The sequence below is a fragment of the Sprattus sprattus genome, assembly GCF_963457725.1.
Source record: "Sprattus sprattus genome assembly, chromosome: 1".
Taxonomy (NCBI): Eukaryota; Metazoa; Chordata; class Actinopteri; order Clupeiformes; family Clupeidae; genus Sprattus; species Sprattus sprattus.
This window is the reverse complement of record NC_137920.1, coordinates 36,670,990-36,688,891: the sequence shown is the minus strand read 5'-3', so window position 1 is coordinate 36,688,891 and position 17,902 is coordinate 36,670,990. Positions and strand designations below refer to the sequence as shown.

General features: G+C 43.5%; 2 protein-coding genes across 2 annotated transcripts; one reads left to right on the top strand and one right to left on the bottom strand.

Moving 5' to 3' along the window:
* Positions 1 to 535: 535 nt before the first annotated feature.
* On the top strand, positions 536 to 15,237 carry evpla (envoplakin a; the record flags this gene model as incomplete). Its single annotated transcript, XM_080843938.1, has 22 exons — positions 536 to 609; positions 3,988 to 4,087; positions 4,364 to 4,518; positions 4,795 to 4,918; positions 5,327 to 5,458; positions 5,633 to 5,674; positions 5,965 to 6,126; positions 6,570 to 6,677; positions 6,884 to 6,979; positions 7,239 to 7,349; positions 7,588 to 7,734; positions 8,227 to 8,381; positions 8,560 to 8,657; positions 8,881 to 9,053; positions 9,431 to 9,609; positions 9,764 to 9,902; positions 10,316 to 10,509; positions 10,603 to 10,753; positions 10,856 to 10,939; positions 11,112 to 11,219; positions 11,554 to 11,646; positions 11,839 to 15,237. 22 exons carry the CDS (start codon positions 536 to 538, stop codon positions 15,235 to 15,237), a joined length of 6,024 nt encoding a protein of 2,007 aa, XP_080700064.1.
* Positions 15,238 to 15,948: 711 nt separating this feature from the next.
* ten1 (TEN1 subunit of CST complex) lies at positions 15,949 to 17,750 on the bottom strand. Its single transcript, XM_080840953.1, has 3 exons — positions 17,592 to 17,750; positions 17,257 to 17,414; positions 15,949 to 16,295 (listed from the first exon to the last, which is right to left on the bottom strand). Exons 1-3 carry the CDS (start codon positions 17,678 to 17,680, stop codon positions 16,156 to 16,158), a joined length of 387 nt encoding a protein of 128 aa, XP_080697079.1. The 5' UTR covers positions 17,681 to 17,750; the 3' UTR covers positions 15,949 to 16,155.
* Between the last annotated feature and the right edge of the window lie 152 nt (positions 17,751 to 17,902).

Below are 17,902 nucleotides of genomic sequence, written 5' to 3'. Positions count from 1 at the left end.
CCTCCACTGCAGATATGTATGTTGTCAATCAATATGCACTGGCTTTATAGGTTTTGGTCTCCCAGGCAACCACTGTCAGAATTGAGGGTAGAGGAAGGAATGAACACTCCTGCCGGATGTACAACAGAAACAGGTGAGGTGACAGGGAAGGGAGGAACTGTATGTCTGGCGAGGGGTGTGTAGGTTTGTGAAGACACAGAGAAGAATGAGAACCCTGGGAACTGGTCTGGCCTGTTCTGAGAAACTAGATAGAAGAGTCTGGGTGTTGGACCCACACCTGCCACCCAGGGCGGAGTCTTGTGACAAACCAGTTCCATGTTTTTAGGACTGCTCTGACGTTCACAAGAGGGAGGGGGGGGGGGGGGGGCAGAGAGAGAAGGTAGGGTGTGTGTGTGTGTGTGAGAGACAGAGGCAGTAGGACGAGAGAGTGCCCACAAGGCCACAGGAGGGTGAAGGAGACAGCTGAGCACTCTTATTCCCAACACAAACAGCCCAACACAAAGCAGAGGGATCTTGACTCAAGCAGGCGTTCAGGATGTTTAAGAAGAAGGATACTGCCAAAAGCCCTGGCAAGGGCGATGGATCGCTCAAAGGGTCCAGCAAGTCCAAGTAAGTTGCGTTGGCTTTCCATTGGCCTCAATGGCTGACCTGAGGCCAAATCTTTTAGTTTTGCTGAGGACCGACTATGAAATATCTGAGGAAGGGGGCAAAACAGAGGCTAGAGGTTGGGTAGAATTCTGTCATATCTGGGACAAAATTGGTGTCAAATGACTTACTTTCAAGAGGCTGCATTTCTAGTCAGTGTGTGGCTGGTTATTTTCAAAAAGTTGTAGCATCTGTGTGGTAACAGTGTCTGAAAGTATTATGTCATTGTTCACCCTGGCTTAAGATAATTGAGGTTTGGGCAAGAGCTGCCTTCGGCTTGTAGATATAGGGAAAGTCCAAAGGCTCAGCATATTTGTGAGTGACTTCTAATCCTGAACGTTTGTTTGGAGCTTAGGGGGATGTGTAAACAACGAGCTGTGCAATGAGAGGCTTCGCAAGTCCTTCAAAGGAGAGTACACAAATGGTGTTGTCCAAATATGTACTCTCGTGATTAGCTTCATGAACGTGAGCCTATGATGAACTGTGTAAGCACATGCCATGACAAACATCATGTCCGTGTGTGAGAACACGATACAATAGCTTGACCTCAAACACACCAAGATGTTTAAGTTTCAGGCCGCATCTATGATTTTACAAAAGGGTGTGTTGCTCCTCTGATACAATAGCATCTTGTATAAGTTCTACAATTTAGGTCATGTTCTTCTTTATTGGAACTCCTTTTTGTAAGTGATGTGGTGCAAAGCTCCTTACTTTCTCCTTGTCTGGGAGCACTCTTAAGACAAAAAAAAGAGAAAAATCAGCTTTCTCTGAATTTTTGAAAATGTAAGAGGTCAAGAAAAACCACAGGGTCACCATTTGTATTGGTGACATCGCCTATGATGGCGTCTAACCATCAGAGCTGTTTGACTGAGGTGACAGCTGGTTTAAGCCTCAGTCAGACCTTGTGTTATGGACGCCTTTATTCAGGGTGTGATCCTTCAGTTGAAGCCAGAAATACAGGAGAAGGTGGAGGTGGAGGAATGATTCATATGCGAAAGAAGAGTAGGAATGCCATTGAGGGCACAGAGGGAACCATGAAGGGTGGGCATCTTATCATGCCATCATAGTGTGGGTGTGGACCTCGTGCTTCATCTCAACATCACACAAAAAAATCAAGAATGTACGCAAACACTATGCCACTGGGTCCTGGGTCCTGGGTATTTCTATATATAAACACACACACTAGTCAAACTTGAATTGAAATCAAATGATTTGGCACTTCCAGAGGATGATCCCCTCCCGTCAGCTCAGCCCAGACGGGAGAGGCCAATTCGACCCCTTATCCTCTGCATCTCTACCCCGCTCCTGTTGCGGGCCCTAGCGGCCTGTCGCTTCCGGTGTTAGGGCCCTGTCACCAAGGTGTGACCCTAGTGTTTATCTTCCTTCAGATCGTAGAGTGTTCCGCTGAGGCGCCCTTCTGAGCTGGATGCATAACTGGAATTCTTCAGGAGAATCATTTAAGATCCATGTGATACGAGTAAAAGGTCATTCTTGATATTCTGAGGGCTTCTTTTGATTCATGGCATTACCCTGGACATGTCCTCGTCCTTCATATGTGCTTGTCTAACATAACTCATTGCTGTTGTGTTTCTGTGAGTGAAGTCTGGTGTCTACACTAGGTTACACATACTAGTAGCTATTGGCGATAAAGCATTTTTCTGTAAAGTCTGAGTTGTGTAAGGTCTGAGTTGTGACAGCACAACAGTTAATACAATGAATCAGGTACCTGTTCTATGAGCCATAGTCTAAGTATCAAAACAAATTATAATTGTTGTCAATAACATTATTTCACCCACGTCATACAGTTTTCATGTATTGACCTGACATTAAATGGTATTTCTCAGAGCTCTAGGAAGAGACCTTGGTATGAGCACTTTCAACAGATTCAAATGAAATGAAAATAACTTTCTGGAGTAACAGAATGCAGTCTTTGACCAGAGGGAAAGCAGCTCTGTTCCATATTGTCATTCCTTTTCTAATAATACAATTATAAATACAAACAAATGACATTACATTATTAAAAATATACACATTATTTGAAATGGTATGCAGTTATAATTATGTTCAATTACTCAAATCTATAAAACATTAAAAGAGTAAGAGTATAATTATAATTAAAAAATAATAAGCTGAAGAAAATGGACAGCTTGTCAAAGTCAGGTTCTAAGTAAGGGTCGTAATACCAGAGAATGAGCATCACATCTGTAGTGCCAGAGAGCTTCTGATAATGGATGCCCTGTGATTGTATGACTTGATACAACATCTTTGTGTGCAAGCACTATGTGTTTGTGTGTGTATGTGTGTGTGTGTGTGTGTGTGTGTGTGTGTGTGTGTGTGTGTGTGTGTGTGTGTGTGTGTGTGTGTGTGTGTGTGTGTGTGTGTGTGTGTGTGTGTGTGTGTGTGTTTGTGTGTGTGTCTGTGTATGTGTGGGTGGGTGGGTGTGCATGTGAGAGAGAGAGAGAGAGATTTGATTATAATGCCAGCACAAATTCCATTTGTCTTTGTTGAAGCAAGGAGGGGAGCCAAATACATGGTTTTGAAATGTGCTCGAAGGTTTAAAGATGTACAAACACAGACTCACAAAAATGGAGAAGTGTGTTTGTGTGAGTGTTTGTGAGAGAGAGAAACAGAAAGAGAGAGAGAGAGGGAGAGAGAGAGAAAGAGAGAACAATAACTAGTGTGAGGATGTGGTATGGCAGGCATGTGGCTTGTGGAACAGAAAGCATGTGGGGAATGTTGTAGAAGGAGAGTGACAGTGTAAATCTTATCTCATTTTGATCCCACCTCCCTGATACCTGATAAACTCCATCTAGCACCTCCATAGTCGAAATGTAATCCTTTAAATCTTTAAACTAAAGTTCCCTTGGTGTTTGACAAAAAAACATGTGACGGCATGTGAACTATAGTATTCCAGATTGGTAAATAAACACGATTTAGCCTCACTGAAAATGGAGTGATCTAGAGTCTATTCTAGGACATCACAGGTCTGTACCATTTGATAACAAAATGATGACTTTGAAAAATGCAGAACATTATATCTTTGTTGCTTAAGATCATTCCCATCTTTAAAACCTATACTATACAAAACCTATAAAGCCAGCTGACACGTTGAAGTCAGTGTTGTTCTTGTGTTTTACTCAATGTGTGAGGATCAGAGGAACTTTAAACAAACTGTGCTTCAATGGTTCCTGTTTACTTGTCGTTGACCCCTGAGCAGGCGGCTCCCTTGGAGTGTTTGCATTGACCCCTGGAGTGTTAGCATTGACCCCTGGGTCTTTGGAGTGTTAGCATTGACCCCTGGAGTGTTAGCATTGACCCCTGGGTCTTCTTCTGCCCCCACAGACAGCAGTTCAGCAACTTGGCCTTGGTGATAGCGCGCATGCAGAAGAATGCTGACCAGGTGGAGAAAGACGTGCTGCGGGCCGAGGAGCTCATGGTCCTGGTGAGGGATGAGGCTGTGCTTGCCTGCTGTTTACTCACACACACACACACACACACACACACACACACACACACACACACACACACACACACACACACACACAGATATCCACTGACAGAGTCATCATTAACACACATACATATATTTATCCTTTGTACTGGCCAAAGATCTTATATTTTGCACAAAAAAAACACGAACATTCGACCGACATGTAGATCAACAAATCTCTCTCTCTCTCTCTCTCTCTCTCTCTCTCTCTCTCTCTCTCTCTCTCAGGATAATGAAAATAAAAACAAAGAGCTGGAGTTCCAGCATCAGAACGTGGTGGCGGACTGTTTGGGTCAGGCTGAGGGTCTCCTGAAGGACCTCTTCCTGGATGTGGACAGATCCAAGAAGATGGGTCACCCACAGGCAGGCGAAATCGAGAATGAGTGAGTGGATTATGTTTCTTGTAAAAATAAATAATTTTATGGTGATTCCAGAAATATATTTAAACATTGCCGGACAAACAAGCATTTAGACAATGTCTGCAAATATTTGTTCTTCTTACTCAGTAGTGATATTTATAAATAAATCTTAATAATATTTATGAATAATGAATAACTTCCCATAAATAGTCATTCCACAAATATTTTTTTAAATACTGCGAACTAATGCTTTACATATCTGGCCTTTTGACAAAACTAATGTTGTTTTTTCTTCCTCAGTGTCAGCCACCTGCATGAGCGCTGGCTGAAGGACTGTGCCATCCATCGGGACGTGTACGACCCCGTAGATGATGTGGAACTAGTCCCCAGAATTCACTGGGCTCAAGTGCTAAATGAGAAACAGGTAAGCACACCCTCTCCCTCACCCTCACCCTCACCCTCATTCAGACACACACACACACACACACACACACACACACACACACACACACACACACACACACACACACACACACACACACACACACACACACACACACACACCCTCACCCTCACCCACATCCACACCCACACCCTCACCCAGACCCACACACACACACACACACCCCACACACACACACCCCCTCACTGACACACATAGTGAGACTACAGTAGAGTACATCAAAGAGCCGTTCATTGTGTGAGCTACATTAGTCACATGAGCCCATGCTGGGTCGGGTTATAAAGTAGAAATCCTACCCACCTCATTCCAGACCAAACCGAAGCTGAAAAATATATAAGGTGACGATCATTTGTGTGTTGTTTCTGACAGAGGCAGGTAAACACAGAGGAGTATGGACCCACTTTGGCTGATCTGGAGAAGCAGATTGCCGCCCATAACATCCTACATAAAGAGATCGAGGCCTACAATGCTCAGATGAGTCCAGGAACCACCAGCTCCAAGGTAAAAGGATGCTTATGGATAAACAGCTACCTTGCCATTATGTTTGTTTGTTGAATCACTACTTTGTGGAAAACATTAACCTATACACAGTTACTGTACATCAGAAATATAAATCCTCAACCTGATCCCACATTGAGGTTACTGGACCACTGATATTTTTCTGCTGTCTTTCAGGAGGAGTACGCTGATATCAAGAAGCAGTACACCAAAGTTTTAGTGAGTTTTGATTCACTACTATTTAATCATTTGAAATTTGAGTTCCCTGCTGTTACTGATTGATCTTACCATGAGCTGCGTAAAAATATGTCGATCTTGTGAATAACTTCTAGGTCTCCATCTGGTGGAGCAGAGTAGTAGCGTGTGTGTGTGTGTGTCCTGTGTCGCCTCCATATATCTACGTGTGTGTTGCAGTGTGTCGCTTGTGCCATTAAAATCTGACAATTACAATTATTATTAGTATGTTTAGGAATAAGAGTGTTTTACAATGTGCTTGTGTCTTTCCACAGGACAACTCAAAATGGCGGCGGCATTACCTCAGCAGTCTGTACGACTACATGCACGGCTGCAAGAAGGAGCTGAAGTACCTGGGCGACCAGGAGGATAAGATTCTCAAGCAGGACTGGAGTGACCACATGGTGAACCCACCTGATGTCCGCAGGGAGTATGAGGTAAGGGAAGAGCAACACGGGGACTCTAACCATTCTTTTCTTCAGTTAAATCCATAATAGGTTAAATCAAGTTGTAAGCAAATATGTGCTACTATAATATATCATACCATAATGTGTAATACTAAGGTATTTATAAATGTTTTACCACTTGGTGGCATTGTTCGTTATGTCTAAATGGGGTAAATAGTGCCATTGATGAGGTGTAAAGTGGTTTAATATTGTAGTTGTTTGTAATATATCAATATCCACAATCAACTCATCTTGTTATCGTGGTGGGATGGTTCCATAGAACAGGCTGGAGCTATCTGTCTATTATATCACACACAGAATTCTAAATTTGGATACACAAAACTATAAAGATAAAAGAACACATTTGTTATTTGATCATAATGCAAAATAGAAACCTATTGACAAGAAGGCCCCATTTTGTCTGTTTCCATTAGAACTTCAAGAACAACAGCCTGCTCTCTCACGAGGCTGAGGTGAACCGCCTGCAGGACGACGGGGACCGGCTCGTCGAGCTGAAGCACCCGGCCGGTGCCGTAGTGGAGGTGACAATCTTCTGGTCTCACATAGAACCTTAGTGCTTATTCAGCTACTCTGTGAGAAAAAGCTGACATGTAGGGAACTAGATCCATGCTGAGCTGTGTCTCCCAAACTGATGAAGGAGAACTTTCTGAGCCGATAGTGCTCTCCTCCATTTTGAAAACCAGAGAGACACGATCTAACTGAGTGTTTTTCCGCATGTGTGCCTTAGGCCCAGAGAGATGAACTGCGCAACACCTGGCAAAAATTCCTCAACCTGTGCATCTGTCAAGAGGTGCATCTGGAGAATGTGGAGGAACACAAAAAGGTGAATTGAAACAACCAGAATATCTTCACATACAGTACTCCACATAAACCTAAAGTCTAAAATGCAAACAAATGAAATGGAAACCTAACGATCCATGAAATAAACCAGTGTTTTTTTTTTATTTCATGTGTGAAATGCAAGATATAATGATAAAAAGAAAATATTTTTTCAATGTAGTTGCGTATAATATCATTACATTTGTATGTACATTACATTTGTTGTATTTGTATGACCTTGTTTGGTGATCTCTCCTCTTTAGTACCAACTTGATGCAGATATCTTGTCAGAATCTCTTACCAAACTTCGCTCTACTCTGGACCCCAAAGTCCTCAGTGACAAGACCAACCCTGAAATCCTTCTCCAACTTCAGGTTAGTATATGCAGAAAGTAATTTGAACCCTCAGTCTCTTTCCATTTCCTCAATCTATTTGCTCAGCAAATGCTTAAATACAAAGGGAACCAACTATGTGATAAAGGCACACATCTCACCCCTTCTTCTGTTCTTATTAGGCCACAGGGATATACAACTAGATAGCTGATGTAGTTTAGACTTACACAAAAGTATAATCTATGGATGACAGACTGAGGATGTTCACCTCCCCTCTTAGGCAGAGGAAGGGACACTGCAGAGGAGCGAACAGCGGCTGGCCGACCTCAGGAAGAGGAGCACGACCATCGCCCCCCTCAAACTCCGCCGCGCCACTCCCAGCCGATCCAAGGCCGTAGAGGCACTGTGTGACTGGAGCACACCCAAGGTAACCGCTGGCCGTGGCCTGGCTAACAGTCTCAGTTTAGCTGAGAAATTATAAATGTTTTCACTTAGAAGTATGATGTTATCTAGTCTTGCTTGGTGTCTTTTGTTGTCCTGTGGTCCTGTGTAGGCAATGGAGTGGGTGGGTGGGAGGGTCTTTGGATTTAAAATGTGTCTATGTATCTGATGGTTATTGATTTTTGTACAAATGGGATGTATTTCTTGTAGTTCAAGATGTGTCTTGCATTATTGTGGGATAAAACTTTAAACATACTGTTGAAAAAAGAAAAGAAAGTACTACCATGATGTTACTACCATGAGACATAATGTTAATATTAAAATTAATTTATTTGGGATTTATAAGCTTCTCAGATTTTTAGACTCTAGCATGGAAAGTAATCACAGGGTATACACAGCAGACCATCATCTTTGGACTGTCTCTGATTCTCAAGGAAATTCTCATTCAAATTATTTTTGTTCTCGTTCAAAATGTTAGGCCTCGCTGAACCGTGGGGAAATCTTCACTCTGAAGGCCAACTCTGACAATGAGAACTGGGAGGTGCTGTCCGGCGATGGTGACACCAAATCCTTCCCAGGAGTCTGCTTCCTGGTCCCCCCACCAGACCCTGATGCCATTGACAAAGTTGATTTGTAAGGAATTGAAGTTCATATTAAATTAAACTCAGTTAATATGAAATTCACTTACAGATAGTTTAAATGCCACTTGACTGTCTTCTTTGGCCCACAAATCAACAAGTTTATGAGACATGAGGACAAGTTTGAATGTCAATGTATATTTTGAATGTCAAATCATTTTCTGTCCTTGCAGGCTTGGGGCCGAGCTCACAGATCTGAAAAAGAAGAGAGCAGCACTGCAGGCCTCCCTGAAGAATCATGCCACCGAGGCATCAAAGTCTCAGCAAGCTGGTAAGACCTTAACTTCCACAAGACAAGTCTTCAACACTTGCTTTGACACACTTAAATGTTCCTTAATGAAACAATTACAAAAGTGAAATAACCTTGCTAGCCCCCATTGCAAACGCATCTGTTTTTAGTAGTTCTCAATTATTAAACCGTAATCCGCATACATCTCTTGTTCTACTAGTTCTCAATCATGGTGCCGTAATCCATATACCTCTTTTCTCCTCAGCGCCTGTGGCAGCAGCCCCAGAGAACCCCAAAGCCCTAGAGCTGGCCGGCCGTCTCGGCAACCTGGAGAAAGACTTGGCCCAAACGGAGCAGGGCATCCTGAGCCGTCTCAGAGCCCCGCTGGATCGTGCTGACCCTGCTAAGGACCTCGCCAGCAGGATGAAGGAACAGGAGGTGAGATGGACCCCCCGTGCATCAAGCATCCTAATTTCATAATTTACTTCCAATCCCTGAAACAATGTCTTTCTATGTAACAATGAGGCATTATCTTGTAATGGTGAGATCGAGCCTTCTCCTCCAGTTCATGGAAAGTTAGCTAAGACTTCTCTCTGCAAATGTAAAAGTAGCACTCCAAGGACTCCTTATGTGGGAAATTATAAAAAAAAAAAAAAAAACTTTGAATCATGGCATGTTAGTCTCAGATAGATACAAAAAATCAAAGCATTACTTAACCATGAGCTCTGGCACCGATGGACCACCATGGCACCAGATCCTGGGCTCAGAGCTATGAGCAGATGAACACTCAATATACGCCTACGTTTCCCTTACAGAAAGCTGCTGAAGCATTGAAGGCTTTGGAGCAACAGAAGGCGGCTGCTCAGAACGAGATAGAGCCCCTCCTGGAGCAAAAAGCCAATGGGCCAACTTTGTCTTCGCTGCCAGAGAAACTGAGCTTGGCCAAAAACAGACAAGACAGTCTTGCAGCCCTCGCTGACTTGTACACAAAAAAGTGAGACATTTTCCTGAGAAATATGCTTTTTGACCCCCTTTATGTCCTCCACATTAACCAAAATAACAAAGGGACTGAGCTGGGCATTCTCAAACTGTACAATAATGTATTTTTTTAAACTGTACAATAATGTCTGGGTTTATGTCTATATCAGGGCTAATGCCTCTCTGAAGTTGGAAAACCAGATCAAGAAGGTGGATGGCGTAGTGTCTGGGCTAGAGAAGAAGCTGAGTGAGGATGGACCCATTCCAGACGCACCCAATGCCATTCAGACACAGTTGCAGGAGGTCCAGGTAACAATCTGTGCATGCTCCATCAGAGAACAGTATACCGTGACAACTCTTATATACCCATACCTTTCTCTCTGTGCTCTCTGTATACCGTGACAGCACTGATACCCATACCTTTCTCTCTGTGCTCTCTGTATACCGTGACAGCACTGATACCCATGCCTTTCTCTCTGTGCTCTCTGTATACCGTGACAGCACTGATACCCATACCTTTCTCTCTGTGCTCTCTGTATACCGTGACAGCACTGATACCCATACCTTTCTCTCTGTGCTCTCTGTAATTTGTTTGGATTCATCTTGTATTTGCTTCTGAGAGAACCTGCAGAACTGTTTCCATAAAATTTGTAGCGCCGTGTACAGCATCATTCCAAAAAGATAATGTAATTGGCTCCCTCCAACACTGTGTGTACCTATAGAGCCTGAGGAAAGAGGCGACCCAGGCCCAGCCTGAGACTCAGAAGCTGAGTGAGGACCTGGAGGCCACGGAGAAGCTGTGCAGTTCTCTCCAGCAGGGCTACCAGGAGTACTGCCCAGATATCGGGCGGCAGAGATCAGAGGTGAGCGGCCTCCAAAGCCGCAACGCTCGTCTGGCCAACCAGCTTGAAGAAAGGTTAGAGAAACGCCACTGCTACACGCTTATTCCTCGTATACTCTTTTCTTTTCTCTTATAAATTACATTTATGGGTTACTATGGTCTGTTTAGAGAGAAACTTTTGCAAAGTGCCGCCATCAAAAATCAAGACTTCAACAACGTGAGTCAATCACTCGACTCCTTCCTGAACAACCTGCCCAGTAACAATGTCAGCCCAAGCGATGACCTGGCAGAAGTCAACGCAAAGCAGATTTCTCAGGAGGTTAGTGTTATTATTAATTATTTTCTCTTTCATTTCTTGAATAAGCAGCAATAAGAAGAAAATGTCATAATGTACCAACCGTAACTCTACTGTTTTCTTCAGAGGGTGGTGGAGGACATCAAGCGTAAAGGGGACGACATTGACAGAGTTATGGACCTGTCCTCAGAGTTGCAGGATCTCCTCAATGTAAGACTCTATTTAGGTGGCAATCCTTCACTTTGTGTCTACTTTTATGTGTTATTTTGAAGAACCTGGCAAATTTGCCCAGTACCATGGTGGAGTCATTGACTGAAAAGAATTGATGGAGCACTTAAGCCAATGCAAGCACACTCACTCACACCCCACTCCTCCCCTGTAGGACTATGAGACGAACTGTGACACGTACAATGGAACACTGGAGGATGCTGGACCCACTGATGCCAAAAGGCCAAACACATCATCCCTTGTGGACACCGTGCAGAAACAGGTACACAGAACTTCAGTGAATTGGTTAAAAGCTTATTATTGCTGAAATAATTATAGAATGGAAACCACATTATACATACCTTTGAGTGGTGCAAATAACAGACCTCAGCGTATTGAAAAGATGGCAGAAGTGCTAACCAGCAACATGTCATTATTTGGTGAATGAATGCTGGTTATGATTTAAGCCTAATAGAAAAGCCTTCTTTTGTTTGCTTCATTACGTCCCAATTTCACCTTTATTTTAATTTATTACATTTGATATAGTTTTCTCTGTGATGAAGATGTTTAAACCGTGCTGTTTATGTGATTGTTGATGCTATCCTGTTCTCTAATAGGAAAAAGCTTTGGTTAACCAGTATGCTGTAACTGCTGCAGAGAATGACCAACTGCTGAACAAGCTTGGTTTGGCCAAGACCATCATGGCACAGGTGCGATTATAAGCACTGATTCAAGTGCTGTTTACTATCACACACATTTGACAGACTTTCATGTTTACATTTTAGGATTCACTTTGTAAATAACGTCATAGTCATATTAACAAACAAGACATTTGAGTGTTAATATTATATTATAATATATATTAATAAATATACATAATATTGTTGTTCTTATTTGATCAGAATGAAGAGAAGGTAACCATGGTGGCACAGCAGCAGGCACAGCTGCAGAGCCAACAGAGATCTCTAGACGAGACGGACAGTCTGCAGAAAGAGCTGGACGGGGAGGTGTCCAGACGCAGCCATGCTGAGACAGACCTTAAGACCTATAAGGACAGGCTGTTGTCCTTGAAGAGCCGCAGAGGCGTTCAGCGTATTGAGGAGAAGGAGGTGCTGCAGTACTACCGTGACCCTAAAATGGAGGCCGACCTGGAAGACCTACAGAACAAAGCTCATGAGGAAGCCCTCAAGCGCACAGGCATCCAGAGTGAGATTGAGGTCGCCGGCACAAAAATCTCAAAATTGGAGAAGGAAATTAAGAATGTCGAGCCCAAGTTGGTTGTCAAAGAAGTAACAAAATTTGAGAGAGATCCCCAACTTGATGTCGAAGCAGCCAAAGTAAACGATGAGATAAAAAAGCTGAAGGAACAAATCGGTATACATGATAAAGAGGCAGCTCAGCTTCAAACAGAGGTTACTATTTTGGAGCAGAAGAAGCCAAACATCAAACAGAAGGTGGTGCAGAGGGAAGTAGTGAGAGTGGAGAAGGATCCAGAGATGCTAAAGGCTGTCCGGACATTTGAGACTGAGATAGCCGATGAAGGTGAAAGGAGCAGATCCATCAACAATGAGATCCTTCAAGCAAGAAGTCAGATCACTACACTGGAAAGACTGATTCCAACCTTAGAGCCTAAGATCGTTATCAAAGAGGTGAAGACAGTCGAACAGGATCCTGAGGCCTTGAAAGAGTCTGAGAAGCTCAAACTACTTTTGGATGAGGAGAAAAAAGAATGCAGTAGTCTCCAAAATGAACTCTCTGAGCTACAAACACACATGAGCCAGGTGAAAGAATTAAAACCAAAAGTGGAGGTCAAAGAGATCATTAATGAGATTTATAGGGTCTCACCACAAACTGAGGAGGAAATGACACGTCTGAAGAAGGAGCGGCAGGAGGCTGTGAAACGAAACTCGGATCTTGAGTATGACATTAGACGAGTGAAGTCAGACCTGGAAGATCTGAGAGCACAGCCTCCTCAGGTTGAGTGGAAAGAGGTTACCCAAGAAGTTGTGAAAGAGGAACGGACCCCAGAGGATGTCAAGCAGATTCAAAGGCTCACGGAACAGCTATCCCTTCAGCGAAACACATATGATGGTGCTCAAGACCAGCTGAAGCGTCTAACTAAAGAGAGAGATGACATCAAAGCAGAGAAGTCAAAGGTGGAGATGAAACTTGTGAATAAAGAAGTGATCAACTACGTTGATGACCCTCTCTTGGAGAAAGAAGCAGATCGGCTGCGGAGGGACTATCGGGAGGAGCAGCAGAAGCGTCGCACCACTGAAGAAATGGTCTTCGACCTCCAGAACAAGTACATTCAGCTGGAAAGACAGAAGCCTGAGGAGAAGGTAGTGATTCAGGAGGTGGTGCGCCTCCAGAAGGATCCAAGGCAGATGCTGGACCACGAGAGATTTGGCAAGAACTTGGATGATGAAGTCAAGTCTCGCAGGCAGCTGGACCAAGAGGTACAGCAGCTCAGAGCAAGAGTGGAGGAGAAGGAGAGGAACATTCAGCAGAGTGATGAACATAAGAAGAAAATCCAAGCAGATGCAGAGCTCAGAGAAATCAAGACACGCATTCATGACCTGGAGAGTGCCCCTCCGCCTGTTGAGGAGAGCATTGTGATGGAGGAAGTTCTTAAGGTGGAGAGGGATCCAAAGTTGGAGAAAATGTCCAACGGACTCCGCACAGACATGGAGCGGGAGAACAATGAGATCATACGCCTTCAAAGAGAAACAAGACACCTCAATGCGAAGCTTGATGTCCTGAAGCGGGAGAAGTCTGGTGAGAAGACGGTCTACAAAGAGGTGATCCGTGTAGAGAAAGACCAAGCGGTAGAGGCTCAGAGGTCCCATCTGAGGGAGCAGGTGATGAAGGAGACTAATGCCCGACGAGACTTGGAGGATGAGATTAGGAAGCTGACTGATAAGTTAGATCGCCTACGAAATCGAAGCACTAGCACTTCTCAGGAAGAGACAAATCTGATCCGCAACCAGGATACTCTACAGAAAGAGAAGGAGAGACTCCAGAAGGAGCTGAAAAACCTGGAATCAGAGAAACAAGACATCGGCGTCTCATTCCAGCAGCAGTCTCGACTGATGAGTGAGAGAAACCAAACGACCAGGCAAAAAAGCATCAGGATGGAGACAGACATTCAACATCTGGAAAGGGACATCTTGGATGAAAAAGACAAGATTCACAAGCGTGAAAACACAGTCAGGGAACTTCAGAACAGTGTGAAGAAAGAAGATCACGCAGAGTCAAGAACCAAAGAGACCAACCTCTCCACCAAAATTACCATCCTGGACCCTGACACAGGGAAGGACATGTCGCCATATGACGCTTACCTAAGAGGTGTGATTGATCGTAAACAGTACCTGAAGCTGCAGGAGTTGGAATGTGACTGGGAGCAGGTCACCACCGCGGGGCCAGATGGCAAAACGTCTATGCTGCAGGACCGCAAGAGTGGCAAACAGTACCCCATCAAAGATGCTTTAAAAGATGGGAGAGTTACCCAAGAACAGCTGGACCAATACAACGATGGGAAAATGCCCATCCCAGAGTTTGCTCTTCTTGTTGCAGGAGAAACCGAAAAACCTCAGCCCATCAAATCAACCGCAAGCAGGCACTCCTTATCCATGCTGACTGACTCCATCATTGAAGGAGACTTCCCAATCAGTGGCATTTACGACACCCACACTGAATCATGTCTCTCAATACGCAACGCCATGAAGTATAAGATGATCGACACCAACACGGCTCAGAAGCTGCTGGAGGCACAGGCTGCAACGGGGGGAATTGTGGACATCACTAACAGAGAAAGGTACTCCGTGCACAAGGCAGCAGAGTTGGGCCTCATAGAAGCAAGCCAGCTGCAGCGGTTGCTCAATGCTCAGAAAGCCTACACGGGAGTTGAGGACCCCATCACCAGGGAACGTCTCTCTCTTGGGGAGGCTGTCCAGAAGGGGTGGATGCCCAAAGACACTGCCATGCGATACATGGAGGCACAGTTCCTGACGGGGGGACTAGTGAACCCCAATCGAACGGGACGCATCGACGTCGGAGAGGCCACAACGGCTAGAATGATCGATAGCACCATGCTGAGGGAGCTTCAGGAAGAAGCCAACTACGCTAAAGAGCTGATAGACCCCATCACAAAGGAGAAGCTTAACTATAAGCAGGCCATGAAACGCAGCAAGATAGACCCAGCATCAGGTCTCCTGATGTTACCGGCCTGCTCTAAAAATTCCTCCCCTACTTCCTCGTTCCCCTCCTACTACACCCATCGGTCCTCTACACGTACCTGAGATGTGTTTACAGTCAGATTGGAGGGCACCCCTGTGGTCGCTCAGTTGTAAATGTTACAAATTAATATGTTAATATAAAAATAAAATAATGTCTATAAATATCTCAGGAAAAGTGGGGAATATTATTCTGCTCACTTAAGGGGTCACAACTATTGCTGCTCGGATGCTTGTTTACTCATGAAGGAAAAGGTTATTTTAGCTGATCGTTATCCTTAACACGTTTGCCTGATTTGGGATGATGGGTCATGGTGCAATCATGGTTTGAATGTCAATACTTTCATATACAATTTAAAGGCTTTCTCTGATATGCTGTTATTACTTTGTTTGATATTGTATGAAAAATAAATGTATTGATTAAAAGGTCAACTCTATGGCCTTTGTATGTCTAATAATTTAATACCAGTACACACTTCCCATAATATTAACATTAATCATTTAATACCAGTACACACTTCACAAAACATCAGGAGAGCAAATGACAAAGGGAATATCGGGAAACTTGCCATATAGATGTAAGATGTTTCTTTCTTAGGGAAGAACCTGGTCTTCACCCTGTTGGTTCTCACATGTATAGCCCTAATAGTCTGTACACTGCAGTCATAACATAAGATCCTGTTGAACCAGCCAGAGAATGAGTTCACTTTAATGTCACTTTATTTCCAAAATACACTTTTTACACAACATGCTTTGCACCACAAAATGTAGGTTACATTGAAAATGCCTCCATCAAAGGAAACGTCTGTAACAACATGGGTAGTTCATTATATTTACAATGGACCACATTATGTACAATACACAAGCCTTAGCTACAGTTTAATGTGCTACAAAAACACAGTTACAAGTCACAGATTCGCCATTTCATCCAGCCATGTAGGTGTTTGTCTGTCTGCGCATTATTATTTGTAGTTTCAGTCTGTGTCAGCCTGAAGTGCTTCCCTTGTTATCCCCACTCTTTTGGAAAAAACTTCTTTGCTCGTTGATGGCTTTCTGCAACAGGGCTAAGTCCACCCCATCCACACAGTTCATCACTCGGGCTCGCAGCATCACACCGCTTCCCTCTGTAGGAACAGAACACAGTGCAGGACATTGGACCTGTTTACTGGTGGTAGAGGATACTGTTAAAGACCAATTGCTTGTTTTAATAACCAGGAAAACTAACTTGAATTTCTGTCTGTCCATCTGCGTGCGCGCGCGTGTGTGTGTGTGTGTGTGTTAGTTGAGGCCTGAGAGAGTGCTTGTTCTGTTAGGGGTATACTTCCCCCTTGCCATTGGCTTTCTTGAAAAAGCTATCTGGATTCTGCATGACCATCACAAGCTCTGGTTTAGTATACTGTTCAGTTCAGTGTTTTTTTTGCATTTATACACAAAGAGGGTAATCAACAAGTAATGCTGGTGTTGTCAAAGTTAGTCGTAAATTAAAGGTGGCAAGCACTGAGTGAAAGTCACAATAGCAAGGAGAATAAGACCCAGCAATTTATTTCCTCTATGTGACTAGTTTGTAAATAAAAATTTGGGCCACCTTCATTCATGTTGTTATATTGATACCTATCTAAAATGCAGCCATACAACCCTGATGAAAATGCTCAGATGAGAAGTAATGTGCTTCTTTCACAACATACAGAAGACACCATAATGTCTTCTCCATATTATGTGTCTGTATAGTGTGTTGTTGTTGATGTTCATGACAAAATGTGTATATGACTTTAAAAATATTTTTTAAAGTGGAGCTCTGTTCACAATAATGATGGTAGATACTGATTACTGTTACAAATACGCAATGTGTACCTTCAAGGTCATTCATTAGATAAAAGAACAACAATGTTACTAATATTGATGACTGTTGCCTTATGTCAAGAGGACAGTGCTGGTGAGCTAGCAATTTAGCCAATCAGGGGGTATCCTCTGGGGCTCGGTCTGGGAGTATGGTCTCCAATACTTAACTTACCTATTCCAATCTGCCAAAATAACACCAACACAGAAACCATATCATCTATATGTGCACATAGTTTCTCAATTTACCTTCTGTGTTTTCAATCTCTCCCAAGACAATATACAGAGCTCCACATAAGGGGTTGAACGGCTCAACACATGACGTTTGAACGCTGACTTGGTACTTTATAGAGGCGTGATGTGAGGACAGAATGGCCGTTGAGTCCTCTGGCCGGTAACAGGTCAACCTGATGTTACAAAATATGAACTAGGTAAGGGCACATGACAACTGTTCAGCCCCTACAAGTATGAAAAAGTGAGTGAACAAATTGCAGTCTTGGAAGCAAGGTGGTATTGGAATTATAGGACCAGACGGTTCTGTAGAAAACAATAAAACAACAGATAATATTAAATTGGACAATTACCTTCCAAACGTTCGTACAGACGTTCCTTCTGCAATGGCACTTGGTTTAAGTTCCCAAGGAAAATGATAAACCGCAGTGGCAGGAAGCATTGTTGAATTTACACAGTAGTTATACAGGAATGAATTAACATTATTAATCGGTAACCTTGAGTGGACTACATTAATCAGTAACTTTAAGAGGAAGCTGTGTGTGAGGAAGCACAGTGAAACATTTGGCAGGATCTAGTTTCTTGCAGAAGGATTATAGAAATGATCACGTGATCAGTCGTCACTCACATGTGATCTCAACTTGCAAGATATGCTTTGGTTAGC

Excerpts from the sequence above, each read along its gene's own strand:
- ten1 (XM_080840953.1), bottom strand. The coding sequence starts at position 17,680 with ATGCTTCCTGCCACTGCGGTTTATCATTTTCCTTGGGAACTTAAACCA. Across the intron at positions 17,415-17,591 it reads TCTGTACGAACGTTTGGAAG|GTTGACCTGTTACCGGCCAG; the intron begins GTAATTGTCCAA and ends TTGTAACATCAG. Across the intron at positions 16,296-17,256 it reads AGAGATTGAAAACACAGAAG|AGGGAAGCGGTGTGATGCTG; the intron begins GTAAATTGAGAA and ends CTGTTCCTACAG.